General features: G+C 36.3%; 1 protein-coding gene across 1 annotated transcript in view; it reads right to left on the reverse strand.

Moving 5' to 3' along the window:
* The window catches only part of LOC107746462 (protein bicaudal C homolog 1-B-like), an 86,776-nt gene that overhangs the window by 58,073 nt on the left and 13,194 nt on the right, over nt 1–15,509 (reverse strand). The window contains exon 2 of the mRNA XM_016560684.1: nt 9,331–9,377. Coding sequence (XP_016416170.1) covers nt 9,331–9,377 — 47 coding nt within the window. The remainder of the gene's footprint in view (nt 1–9,330; nt 9,378–15,509) is intronic.

A 15,509-nucleotide genomic window follows, 5' to 3' on the forward strand; every position in this document is an offset into this window, starting at 1 on the left:
TGTTCTGCATTTGTGGCTGATTTCATTTGCCAAATTTGATACAAATGCTATCTGTGGCAATCATACCTGTGTGTGTGTGTGAGTGTGTGAGTGTGCCCGTGTGCGTGCATTAGGTCTCACCCCTTTATATCTTTGTTCTGCATTTTTGGCTGATTTTATTTTGCCAAATTCTATACAAATGCTCTCTGTGGCAGTCATATCTGCGTGTGTTTATTTGTTTGTGTTTGTTTGTTTGTGTGTGTGTGTGTGTGAGTGAGTGAGCATGTCTTTTATACATTGCATTTGTGCTCTAGTACCAGGCCTTCATTTCTGTGTGGAAATTTTCAGATTTATGCCGGATTTATTTTTTTTGACAAATGAAAAAAAAATATATAAATTTTTTCATATTTCCCATTCATTTCAATGTGGGGTCATATTGACCCCAAGGGACAGATTTGTAAAACATTTTTTACATACCTTCAGAACAACCGAATCAAGCCCAGTTTTTTTTATGTGAATATAGATATAAAATGTTGAAAAGTCACAAAATCTTATTCCACTGAGATGAAGGGAACCATTTTTTTAAACTAAGTAAAAGTTGATTGGGGTCATATTGACCCCAGGGGCCGATTGAGGGTTAAACTAATAACAAAACAGTAGCTGATTCAGAAGCGCCAGATTGTCATAAAGTCAGAATTACCTCCTCTCCTAAAGGGGGTCTGAATACTTTCCGTACCCACTGTATATCCTATTTATTTTTATTCAAATCTCCTATTTTAAAACAGGAAAATAGATTTGCTACAGTTGAAATGATTTTCTGGCTTGCATTGTATCTCTTAAAATGATGGATGTCATTAAAAATAGGGAAATTATCAGAAATAAGCAACCTCTTGTTTACATAAGGTAAACATACAGCTTCTTGGTATATATTTTTAATGTACACTACCGGTCAAAAGTTTGGGATCAGAACGATTTTTTATGGAGCATTTAAAATAGAAATCTTGTCTAACAATATACACTACAGTTCAAAAGTTTGGGGTCAGTACATTTTTATTCTTTCTTTTTTTTTTTGAAAGAAATTAAAACTTTTATTCAGCAAGGATGTGTTCAATTGTTAAGAAGTGATAGCAAAGATTTATATTGTTAGAAAAGATTTATATTTTGAATAAATGCTGTTCTTTTGAACTTTTTATTCATCAAAGAATCCTGAAAAAAGTATCGCAGTTTCCAAAAAAATATTTGGCAGCACAACTGTTGCCAACATTGATAATTCTAATAATAAATCAGCATATTAGAATGATTTCTTAAGGATCATGTGACACTTTATACTGGAGAAATGGCTGATTCCGCTTTGCATCACAGAAATAAATTAGATTTTAAAGGATATTAAAATAGAAACCATTATTTTATATTGTAATAACATTTTGCAAGATTACTGTTTTTTTCTGTATTTTTGATCAAATAAATGCAGCCTTGATGAGCATAAGAGACTTCTTTAAAAAACATCACAAGTCTTACTGATCCCAAACTTTTGACGGTAGTGTATATAATTGTAGGCTATATAATACACTTTAAAACAGTATTGAAAACCTGTTGCTGCCATAGTAATGGCCCGTTACAAATGTTAACTTGGTTTTCTCTTCTTTCTTTTTGCTCTCAACAGCTCCCACTCGCTGTGGTGAAGTGGTGATGAAATACTTTTCCTTTAAATACTTTCCAGCATTTCAGTATTATATGATATAATAAGTGACTAAAATACATGCAAATTACAGGAAAGTGAAACAGTTACCGTACAGTTCTCGGCAGTGGTCAAAATGCGTTTAAACTGAATTTTCAATTGATCCCTTCTTGTAAACATGGCAGCGGGAACTAGGGGTGCTGAGGGTGCTGCAGCACCCCCCGCCGCAGGGCCGGGTCTGAGATGAATATATCCACGATTATTCAAACAACGAACAAATTATAGCCACAGTGAGCAAAGAACATTTACATTATCAAAGAATATCACTGAATTCAGTCTAGCGTGAGTGTAAGCACTATAAACTATAATCAGTGATGTTGTCTGCAGTGTATGATGAATTAATCTCTTACATCGCATGTACATCTGCACTTTGCTGTTTCTGATGAGAGAATTCGCCAAAGTGCACTGACCAAAACTTTTGCGTATCAGCGATGTTAATATTTAGTAAAATCGCCTTAAATAACAGACATATTAAAGAAAAAATTCTTGAACTAAAATCACAAAAGCACAAATATATATTGGTTCGCATACAACTCTGTCTTCGTTTGTATGTTAATCTATAAGAGTTTGGGCTGTTTAATATTCGGATTTTGTCAAAAATCCCCAACCATGGCCCCGCCCTGCAACATCAAGCCCCACCCCCCAGCACCCCCCAGATAAAATATGTTCCCGCGGCTATGCTTGTAAACACAGAGATGTGGATTCGGACGGCAGTCGGTGTTAGTAAAAACAGTACACTGTAAAAAAAATTCCGTAAAATTTACGGTAAAAAAAATTCAGCCGGGGATTTTTATGTGGGTGGTGGGAGAAAAACTCTGACATTTTGGATTCAGGCAGCAATAAAATCACTGACTAGCCCCTGTAAATCCTGAAAATAGCTTACATTCCCATAATAAACCATTACCGGGCTTTTGTCAGTTTTTCCTCAGAATTTACAGTTTGGGTCCTTTACCTGATAAAGTAACACAATTTAAAGTGCTAAGGTTAATAAGCATAACTGGTTTAGGATCATGAATGTAAACACAAGCATACAGCAAAAATGCACTCGGGGCTCTCAGAGTTTTTAGCTGCAGTCCTACGTATAAAGACTGAAGAAGAGGTTGAATGAACCACTGAATCTTGAACCAGTGCTGTTTTGCACATCGTCCAAACCTCTGCAGCGATGCTTCTCTGAGGTTCTAAGCTGCTTGGACATCTAGACAAGCGATCAAAGGAAACCTACGCTGTTAATTGCGTACAATAAAATTTGTCATTTAGAAACTTGGACAGGACAAGGCCGTTATTTTCATTGATGGTATCCATGATCAAAAAGCACATGGCTAAATGGCCAGATATCTGTCACTTGCATGGCTGAGCAAAGCATTACTCATTAGCATAATAGAAACCAGCCCGTTTGGAATAAAAAGCCTGAACCTCCGACATATTATGACCATCAATATGTAACCACCTTGTTTCTGTATGAGCGAGTGACTCGTTCACTCAAATGACAAATGTTACAAATCCCAAACGAAAATGAGCTCAGAGGATTTAATATTCAGTGGCACAGAGTTCCATTTTTAACTTTGACTACTTGCTTTTTTTAATCAATCATCATCTGATACGCTCACATCGACCAACACCCCATTTCAAAGAACTTCGCTTAGGATCAAGGCAAGAAAGCAAGCCATTCTTCAAACTTTAGAACATTTCACAATGGAAATGTTTACAGCACAGTTTCTGTAAGATGAATGGAATCTCTAGAGGCCCAAAGCGCTGTTAACTCATCAAAGATGTGCGTTTTGCTCCTTTGAAGGGATACAACGGCGTCCAACGAAAGGAAATGTACTATCACATTCAAAACAGCTCTCTCGATTTGAGTTAACGAGAACTTATAAATAATATTCCGACCTCACACACACACACACACACACACACACACACCCTGATCCAGGCTTGGGAAAATCCCTCGCCTTTTGTTTTGGAAAAAATGCGCAGTAGAAAGGTCAAAAATAAGTCCGGCCAACCAGAGCACTTCATTATTACGTTCAGCGGAAATCAGGCAGACAGACAGTGAGCAAGAGCGTTGTCAAGTCATCTATCATGAGGCGCAGGAAAAACCTGGCAATATTACAAACTGGCCGAGTAATTCCATATGATCCTTGTTGCAAACAGATTCTCTTATATCTGTGTGAGGCACAAACACCCGCTGAGGGCCAGAAGTTTGATCCATCGCGCCAGCGCACGGAGGCTTACCTCACAGCTCGTGTGTCACATCCAGTGAACGGGATTGTGGGTGGAGGGCTAGGAAACGGCCCAAATCAGTGTTTCCATGAGCGCACGGTTTCAGCGTACTGTGCAAGATGTTGTTGCTCACCCTGTGCATCGTTGAGATTGGCATCCTGCACGACTGACGAATCGTGTTTGTTTTTCTATAATTCATGACATCTTGTCAAATAAAGAAGGCAAAACTCAGACTCAGAGGAGAATAGGGCCAAATGTTTTCGTAGACAAAAAACAAGGATTCAGCAGCGAGGAGAAATCGAAAACAGGAAGGATCAAGAAAGGGTGAGAACATCACAGGTGCAAATTAGTTAAAAATTAAAATTAGTAATAAGATATTTTGTAGAACGTTCACGTTGCTCTTTTCCATGCAATGGTGACCATAGGCTGTCAAGCTCCAAAAGGACAAAAAAAATCATAAAATCATAATGAAAGACTTGGGCGCAATATTCTAAGTCTTCTGAAGTTCTACAGGAATTTTGCAGTTTTGTAGGCCAAAATCTGGAGACAAATTAGAATTTTACCACATTCGTTTCCATCATGCTGATGGAATTTTTTGATTTTGGTTTTGGTTAAATGCCTGAAATAAGGTCTGTCAAGCAAGATATTTTCCGGTTTATTTTACGACAAATTACATCAGTAATACCCACTTGAGATTTTTTAAAGCTTTTGCTAACATGTGGCTACATAAGTGGGTACAACTTTTGCTACACAAACTTCATCTCACCGAACAGGAAAACTCATCCATTCAGTCTTCTGCTTGTACACTGAGAAAAAAAAATTTGCCGACGTTTACAGTAAAAAAAAACGACAGCTTTCGTTGCCAGAACTTCACCGCAAAAAAAATATGGTAGCAACATTTAAGGTTTTACAGACTTAACTTAAATTCACAATAAAAAACGTATTTCATTAACTGATGTAATGAACTACTAATATCTGTTTTGTCCCATTGTAATACACTGACAACCACCAAAAACAGGTGGTGATGAGAAAGTCACATGATGAATCAAAGCTCATCACAAACAGCTTTTCCACAAGCTGAGAAGGAAAAATACTAATATATAGAAGGTGCACAGTGTCATTCACACAAACACTAAACACCATCATGGTAACATGCATGACACTAAAATAATGCAATAAACATTAATTTAACAACATTAGATGTAAGATAAAATCCTAATGTACACAACCGAGGAGGAAAAACTAAAAAGAAACATGGTTATTAAAAAAAAAAAAAAAAACCCATCAAATATGAAGTGTCATGCAGGGAATTCTGGGATTGTCAATTTATGGTTTTTCACTGTAAATTATACAATGCCCTTTTCACTATCAAAAACTGTAATTTTAACAGTATTTTACTGTAAGATTACATTAAATGTTTTTCACCGTATCTAGTATGGGAACTTATTGTTAACCAATTAACAGGTTTTTACTGTAGCATTTTTACAGATTTTCCTGTTAAAATTACGATCTTTTTTTTTTTTTTTTTACAGTGTACAGCTTCATTGTGTTTAATAATCACATTCTTGCAAACTATTCTAACTTAAACTTACTGGGAAAATGTTTTTAAATAAAGACTAAAAGAGTCATGTGATTGTGGTGTAATTCATTTATAGCCTATGTTTGGCTTTTTACTTCCGGTGATATTGATGCTTCAGATTTTTAAATTGTGTTAATTTGTGAAGATTATCATGATGGACAAAACATGCAAAACAGCAATAATCCAAAAGTGAGATTTTTATTTATTTTTTGTCAGGGGAACCAGGGTGATGCGAACTTCTGAGCTGCCCCACAAAAATATGACACTCTATAATTTCCATGCTAATTAGACAGGAATTTAAATTCATTATTTATTAAAAAGCATGCTTATCAGCCATGGTACCCATTCAATTTCACTGTATCAAAAAACGGCAGCATGGACATTCTGAAAAATAACTTTTTTTTCTTTTTTTTTCCCCACGGAAGAGAGAAATTCATACAAGTTTATTGAGAAAGACATGACGAGTGAATGATAACACAATTTTCATTTCTGGGAAATTACTCCTTTAATAATCATAAAATACAACAAATGTACCTCAGAGGGAGCTCAGATTTCAGACACTTTTAAAAGCCCAATATGAAATAGATTAAATTAAGGCACACAGTACAATACAGGTCTTTGTACAGACAAGTGCCATGTTTACTTTTTGCGCCCACCCTTCTTGTTAAGGCTTTTCATAGTTGATCATGCACCTGCTTTTCATTTCCCTCCCAAAATTCCACATCAGCCTGTTGACAAATAACTTTACAACAGTTTACAATTCATCCTCATTCTATAAACAACTGAGGGTTTGAAGGGGCGAAGAAGAGTTTATAAAATGAGTTAGCAATGACGGTAATCCGTACCAGAGATGAAAAACTGCATCATGCAAGACCAGACGAATATTTATCAATTAATTTCATTGTTTCATTTGCCTAAAAAATAATCTAACTACACTAAAACGTCTCTAGGTTACGTATGTAACCATGGTTCCCCGAGGGAACGAGACGCTGCGTCGAGATCGCTTTGGGAACGCCCTTGCGTGACCGCGTTCTGAAGCACGTGTCAAATCCGTCCAATGGTGAAGTGAAACGCTGTGTGCTTGTAATAAACATATCTCCAAATCATTGTTTCCGGATTAAATATAAGCGCTCTAGTCATAATATTGCTTTCTCCAGTGAAAAAATCATCCTGTCTGAATCAGAAGAGAAATCTGCAGAGATCAAGCAACATTTACAAGTGAAAACAGTCTAAAATAGTTCTAAACAAATAAGTGGGGCGGATTACTTGTGGATTATTGTGATGTTTTTATCAGTTGTTTGGACTCTCATTCTGACGGCACCCGTTCACTGCAGAGTGATTTTTTTCTGTTGAAGTAACAAAATTTGTTCTGATGATCTTGGATGGCCTGGCGGTAAGTACATTTTCAGTTTTTCGGTGAACTATTCCTTTAATTCCATGTAACATGCCAATTCGTTGTAATTATTTGTGAAATATACTAGCAGTTTCTGAGTGAAAATAGTATCAAATTATATCCTACTCCTTTTTTTTTTTTTTTGGTGTATGGTGGCATGGACTCGCACACAAGCAAAGTCCGTGAGGCTATAAATCCACATTTAGGGTGTCATTTGAGAAATGGTCATTGTTAACTGTTCGTGATATGGTAGGTTGTGTTTGTTTGAAAATCAGGAACTGGCGTTCCTGGAGCTTCGCATCAGCTGCGACTACCCAAATTTGTGGCAGCCCAAGGCTCACGGTGCAGCCAGCCGTATCTTCCAGAACAGGCACTTTCCAAGCTCTCTTAACTGGGTCTGATTATTTTTCCACACCTTACAGGTTAAAACAAATGGAACTTTGACATGGACTGTATTTCTTACCAATATGGACTTGCCTGCGACTGCGAGTGTGTTTATTTTGAAGGCCAGCATGCTCTGATTCAGGTGCTGAATCTCATTCCTGCCCTGAGCTGTCTGGCTTCTCCAGCCTGTATTTATTCACAGCCTGCCAATTAGGCCGGCAAGTGTTCGCCCCAAAGACTGTTCTACCCCACTGAATCCAAATACGCCAAGTGTGCTTGTTTAGGCGTGGCCATAAATGTACAGGAGACCTGTTTTGAGTATCCTTCAGGAAAAGCCGTTGTGTCACGAGTCACTGACTAGGCTCTCGAAGTAAATGTGATTTATCACACAAGTCACACTTTTGCACGGACTTCCTGTACACTTTTGCAGAGATCAGTTTGAATGTTATTATTTTTCCATTTTATGATGCAGATTTTTAACGGGGATTTTAGCATTGCCAAGTAAAGTATCACATATATCACTCATGTAATTTTGGATTTTTTTGTTTGTCTTTGATTTAGAATAAAATTGTAATATTTAATATGGTGATAATTCAGCACCAAAGGAACACTACCATTCATTCAAAAGCTTAGGGGCAGTAAAATATTTCAATGTTTTTGAAATAAGTCTCTTATGCTCACAAAGGCTGCATTTATTTGACCAAAAATACAGTAAATGTGAAATATGATTACAATTTAAAGTAACTGTTTTCTATTTTATTATATTTTAAAATGTAATTTATGCCTTTGATGGCAAAACTGAATTTTTAGCATCCATCACTACTTCAGTGTCACAAGAGCTATCAGAAATAAAAAATCTAATATTTTACTAATTTCTCAATTTTTTACCAGTCAGAGAACAGAGTTTGAGAAATTTTGCATTACATCACTTGTTGACTAAAGGATCGCCTGCAGTGAATGGGTGCCGTCAGAATGAGAGTCCAAACAGCAGATAAAAACATCACAATAATCCACAAGTAATGTAAGTAATCCATGCATGTTTGTAATAAACAAATCCATTATTATGACTTTTTTAACCATCTTAATGGTCAAAAACCAGCTGTAATATGAGTCATCTAGTCTAATACGAGTCATGTAATACGTGTCTTCTGATTTAGGAGAGAAATATGCTCAGATCAAGCACCATTTACATAGCTGTTTAACATTGCAAAACGGTTCTAAACAAATATGTTGGTGAATTTTAATGTGAGAGGACAACAGGCGATGGATTTTTTCACTGGAGGAAGAAAAGTTATTATGGATTATGGTTATGGTATGATTGACTGGAGTGGTGTGGATTACTTGTGGATTATTTTGATGTTTTTATCAGATGTTTGGACTCTCATTCTGACGGCACCCATTCACTGCAGAGGATCCATTGGTGAGCAAGTGATGTAATGCTAAATTTCTCCAATCTGTTCAGATGAAAAAACAAACCCATCTACATCTTGAATGGCCTCAGTCTAAATTCTCATTTTTTGGTAAACTATTCCTTTAAATGTGTCACAGTGTACTGCCATTGTATTGAATTCCCCCAGCTTAACATTCATTCAATTATCTCCTTTTTTGTTCTGAAGAACAGAGAAGTTTGGAATGGCAGAATTTTCTAAATATGCTTCTTTTATATTTGAACTAGAAAGTGCTGTCATTTCCTCTTGAAATTGGTATGCTAAACTGTAACCGGCACAATATTTGCATTTACACAAATGAGAAAAAGTGAGCCTCTTTATGTTGCCGAATACATCATTTTGATTCAAATTTGACTGAGCAAATACACACTGGGCATACTGTAGAATGCTAGTTATGGAAGTCCCGTATTTATTCTATTACCGCAATGGTAGTATTTTGAGGCTTGAGAACCGCAAAGCTGTTGCACTGCTGTATCGTGCAGCACTAATTGCAGTATGTCCTTCAGCAGAAATAATTATACATGCAACATGATGCTATCCTATTTTCGACCGCTGCATGCGGCTGCCAAAGCAATGTGGTTTTCCATACCTTTTGAAAGAAGTCCTCACCTCCGTTGACTCGCCCCTCCGTGGCAGCTGCGGAGAAGAATGGGACATTTCAGAAAAAGCGTAACATCAGGAATCACTTATGCTGGCGTATTAACAAAATCAGCAATTCATATCAACACATTCTTCCACATGGCCTTGGGTGGAAAAATGTCTGTGCAATTTAGGCAGGGCGCATTTTCCTGTCCATTTGCAGCAAGTCGCCTCTGTAGAAAAATCAATGCATTATACTTTCTAAAGGTTTATGCAGTGTTGTAATAAATTTTGTGATACTACATTTAGAAGGTTTAAATGAAGTGTATCTTTTTAATGTAGATTGTGTGGTGCAGTGGGTAATGCTGTGGGTTCATTTGAGTTCCTATAGTTCTTCTTGAAGATCAGGCTTTCCAGACTTTTTGTCAGCTAAACCAGTTAGACATAAAATATTTACTTAAAGTAACCCCTGAGATTTTAAGTTAATATTTTAATAATTTAATGTCACATTTGCATGTTCATGGGTTGCTAATGGTCACATGACACACAAGTAATAATTTTTTAGCATTTTGAGTCCTTATTTTGATATAATTAGACTTAAAATATAGAAGTTATAAAATAAAAAGACAAATACATTACAATTGTCCTATAAAATAACAAATGAATACTTGACATTTATTTAATATTTATATAATAAAGATTTAATAAATTATTTTTATACATTTTTATGAATTATTTTATTTTACACTGCAAGTTACAATATTACTATTTATGTCTTAAATTCTTCACTTTCAAATGTTCAAATCTTCAAGCTTTTATTTGGGCAGAATACAGACTATATACTTAATTAAATCACAGCCTTTATTTTGATATTCACACTAAGCTTTTAAGATTTACATTTTTTTTTTAAAGATTTAGTTTTTATTACAATTAATTGTGCAGCCACCAGCCAGATTTTTTTAAATTGTATATTCAATTTAATTACTAGCTTTTCATCAACTGATTTGGGAAACCCTATTGTAGATCATGGGATTACCAATGGCAAGTGAATAAGGGGCCATTTACACGACAACGTTTTCAGCCAAAAACGCGAAAATTTTATGCGTTTTGCCTGTTCATTTACACGACAACGGCGTTTTGGGGACTGAAAACGCATATTTTTGAAAACGGGTTTCAAAGTGCACGTTTTTGAAATCGCCACCGTTATCGTTTCCGTGTAAACACTCAAAACGGGAATCTTTGAAAACAGTGACGTCATGCGCGTGCATAGTACGTGTTAGGTATGTAGACATGCACAGTACGTGTCAATTTTAAAGGCAAGCGCGAACAAACATACACAACAATGGCGGAATATATGATACTGTTGTTGATGCTCAAGAGTTTGCGAACATATACAACATATAGTCATCACTTCCCTACAGGTACTGTTTACTAACAAGGTGACAGCGCCAACTACTGGCCTGGCATACGTAATACAGCGTTTTTGGCCGTTTCGCGGATATGTGTAAACGCGAATTGTTTTAAAAAAGTTGTCGTGTATACGTGAAACTTTTTAAAAATGCAAGGGAAAATTTTTTCCGTTTTTGACTACACCGTTGTCGTGTAAACATAGCCTAAGATTCTCCACATCGACGTATACACTAAATTCACGGTTTTGTATAAAAGCATCTGCTAAATGTGAAAACGTAAATGTAACCCACATGAGACAAGTAAACTGACATGCTTGTTTGGTTTTCCAAGAACATATGATTTAAATTAATCAATAAAATACAAAACCATGTCTTGTTCAGAACATTTGGATGTTGTTTAAAGACTTCAAAACCACAAAATGCAGCTGTCGATAGACGTCTACAACTTTTTTAGTTCAGATTTTTCCAGATCAGGAACATTACCTACATTGAGAGATGCAGGCATAGTCTTGTTGGGCCAAGCTTTAAAATGTGTGTCCACTGTAATCCAGGCAAACGTGACGTGTTTATTTATATCCAATGAATTACAGGGAGAGTTTTTTTTCAGAGCAGATTGACTAAAAATTGCTCAAACCACAGGCACTGGCTAAACCAGTCCTGCTTTACCGCTAAGATGTGCTATCCAGTGGAGGAACCTCTGGAAGCCCTGAGAACAAACTGAACTCTACAAGTTAACTACGTTCAGAGAGAAAACAGAATTACTTATTTTTCTGTGATTGGCCACGAAACAAACCCAAACAGGATCTAATGGATTTATGAGACTGTGGAAAGACCTCAGGAAACTTTTCATAAACACCTTAACCTTCTCAAAAAATATGAACATAATTTGACCATTTAACTCCATGTTGCTCAAAACATTTGATGTGTGGCCACCATGTACCAATGACAAGGGTGGTCTGGACACCCACAGTTTGTTATCTCACTGTTTGATATTGCACACAAAACTGGAAAACCCTTGTGACAATCCAATCCAATCAGATTGCTTGACCAATACAAAACTTTTTGCATTCCTGTAGATCAAACAGTAGAGCATCGCGCTAACAACAGCAAAGTCATGATTAAATTTCCAGGAAATGCAAGAAACTCTGAAATATATACCTTGAATGCAAAGTCATTTTGGACCATCACTGTAATGTACATGTACATTTCAGGAGTTGGTTCACAGGTTTTTAATCACAAAATCATGTTTTGGCAACAGAAAATAAAACAGCAAAACACACACACACACACACATCTTACATACATATCATACATATATCAGCACTTCATCATCACCAAAAATTATGCTAGAGTAGCAATATGAATAATTTGTTCTTCTAAAATATTGAGAGGAGACTCATCGCCAAAGAACTTGACTAAGACTGGTTTAATTTATCACCTGAGAACAGCATAAAAGAGTTTAATTACACAAATGTAATCACCGATACCTTTATTTTCAGCTGTGGGTTTTGGCTAAATGAAAACTTTAGCTACAATTTCTGAGATTCTGTACAAAATTCATTTCAGTGCATCACTAGTTACTGGGTTGATATTATGAGCACGTCTAACAAACTAATTATTGCCAAAGTTTCCCAGGTTTGTGGCATTAAATATTTCATAACTGACTTTCATAATATGGAGAGGAACAGCTGAAACATTCAAAACATCTTCTTTTGTGTCCTACAGATTACCGCATCATTAATTGTCAAATAGACAATGAATGTACGCCTGTGACTGCACATCAGCTTAATTCTACATTACTGTGCCAAGGTACTAGTAATAAATGAAAAACGCTGGAGTAATTTTATAGCTGTCATTGCCATTTTATAAAAGCAATAAGCCACACAAGGCAGTGAGTTATTGTGATTTTACCACACATAAGGGGTTTGCCCACAGAAAGGTACATTTAACATATTTTTCATTATTTAACTACACTTGGGAGGTCAGGCAACTGCTCTTCACGCCAACTTCTGTATAATAGCTTCAAAGACAGATATCTTTTTGTAGCTGACATGGTTTTTACTTGGCACTTAGTGTCTTACTGCTTAGCGCAGCGTGCCAACATAAGCCAAAGCCTTATGGAACATAAGAATAAATCAACAAAATGCTCAGCTCTACAGATAAATGTCAAGACTTTGTCCGTCATCACATACAGTGAATATAAAAACATATCTATGAATTGCTGGCACAGGTAAAACATTCATTCTTTTCCAAGATGGGCTGTGTTCAGGGAACGCTTCCCCAAAGCAGATTAGTGGCCCAAATGTCTTCTTTGTGACTAGATTTCTTCCCTTCAGAGCAAAGTGCAAAGTTAAAGAACACAGCGCTGCCAACATCCTCTCATGCAAGGTTGGCGGTTAACCTCACTGTAAGCAAAGAAGGCCACCAGGTTACTGAGTCTGGATAGGCTACACCGGTATGAGAGGAGGCTTTTATAAATGGGTTTGTGTTCTATAGAGAACATAATCTTCATGTAATATCTCACACCATTATGGGAAAGCTTAACAGCACTCATCTTGGTTCATTTCCTCCACTTATGTCAGCTTATATTTGGGTGTATTATGATACCTGGCAATGCATCTAGAAACCGAATAATTCCAGTTTGTATTTACAGGATGAATCTGAAATCGTAGAGATGCTATAAGAACAATTTTATTCAGTGTATTTTCTGGATGCACTGATATTATTGATGAGGCAATAATTATTTTCAAATTACAGCCAATGGCAGATAAATTATTCATTTTCATAATCATTTTAAATACTAAATGAGAATTTAGGAATCACAACATTGTAATGTACCGAATGGAAAAAACAACATGTTGGGGATATCCAGGGACATCCTCATTTGTAAAAACAATATATATAAAAAAATTAAGAAAATACAACTAAAATCCTAACAATACATACAATTTTCTTTGGGGGTAAGGGTTTTGTTATAGTATTTATAATTAGCTCAGTATAAAAAGTAATTTATGGAATATCGCCATTTAGATAATAAAACGTGTTTGTATTTGTGTGTGTGTAAACATGTAAATAAAAATATGTTGTTGTTATTTAATTCAACAGCCTAAGAGCAATAGCATAAATTTCATAAGTCATCACAACCTAAAACTGAGTGGAATAATTCAGTCTCACTGCATTGTAACTGTTGCATTGTAACTATTATGACATGTTTTCAGGTTTATAAAATGTTGAGCGCAATTGCCTTTTAGATACCTCTCTCTGTAACTATGTATCTGTACTCTATTTGTCATTATGAAACATTCAGTGTTTCAGTAAATTTATTCAAACTGCATTGCCAAGATGCACTATTTAATCAATTTAGTTAATTGCATTTTATTAGGATTAATTTGGCCTGTACTGTAGATAAAATGTTCTGTAAAGGTCAGATGGCCCGGGGGGCTTCTTGCCCCTTTCATAATTTAAATTTTTTGTGCCATTACTAAATTGTTAATTGTTTCCATTTGATTCCCATAATAGTCTGTTGGGTGATGCATAACAATCCTCTACAGGCTAAACATACATGTAAATGAGTTACAGTTTATCAGTATATGCATGGGTATATTCAGTGGTGTAGTGGTGCCTGGAGAAGTGGGTATACTCTTAATAACGCGTAAAACTAGTCTTGTATATTTAGTTCACCCCAAAATGGGCCAGCAGTATTTGCATATTGTCACTTAACGTCTGCTGCTTGACTTCACGGAGTAAGAATCATTATGAAATTAAAATTTGCCACAGAAGAGGTGCAGATTTTGCAATAATTCAAATAAAAAAAATAGACTGCAGCAATTAACATTTTGTCAGAACCTCTAGTACATTACATGCTATTTTGTTTAGTTGTCTGTTCGACTCGCGCATGAAGCAGCATCTCTGTCACTGTCGGCAGTCGGCATCCTCTCTGACTGACGGAGCGGGCGAGGGCGCAGGCGCAATCATCAAACATATTTCAAAGGAAGCCGGCGCCACGGTCCTGACCGCATCACTGTCTTTACTGGGTGTTTTTAGGGAATTTTTTTGTTTGTTTTTTTTTTACACGCGATTGGATTAGCTATTCATGTGGTGGACTGTCATGATTTTGCCTAATGCAGGACACTAATGAATGATGCGCATCAGAGGGGATTTAGAAGTGGGTATACGCAAAGCCTACTGATAAAGAAGTGGGTATACGCAAAGCCTACTGATAAAGAAGTGGGTATACGCAAAGCCTACTGATAAAGAAGTGGGTATACGCAAAGCCTACTGATAAAGAAGTGGGTATACGCCGTATACCTGCGTATACCCTCCACTACACTACTGGGTATATTGTATTATATATCAGTATATTGTTCTTAAGGGCGGCTAGATGACATATAAATGTAACAATAGGACAAATGCACAATTTAAAAAATCCCTATTATCTAATAACTTTTTTAAATGAAATACATTCACTGGACAAAGCAATGTTATGGATTATGGACACATATTTTAGCCAGAAACAATTATTAAAATGCCTTGATGGATTTGTATCTTACAAACACATGGTTCCCTTTCAGTCGGTCACTCCGAGTCACGTCGGTGACCGACGAATTGGGATATCGCTTCGATAGACCAATCTACTTCGAGTGTAAACTAAACGAGCCAATGCACATTGGCATGCAATTATTGCATCCAGCTGCCGCTGATCACAGCGTGAGTATAATAAGGCAGCAGGTGCAATGCATACCAGCTTTTCGCTTCGGAGCCAAGCGACAACATCGTTCTG

The sequence above is a fragment of the Sinocyclocheilus rhinocerous genome, unplaced genomic scaffold, assembly GCF_001515625.1.
Source record: "Sinocyclocheilus rhinocerous isolate Xijiao unplaced genomic scaffold, SAMN03320098_v1.1 scaffold2725, whole genome shotgun sequence".
In the NCBI taxonomy this organism is placed as follows: domain Eukaryota; kingdom Metazoa; phylum Chordata; class Actinopteri; order Cypriniformes; family Cyprinidae; genus Sinocyclocheilus; species Sinocyclocheilus rhinocerous.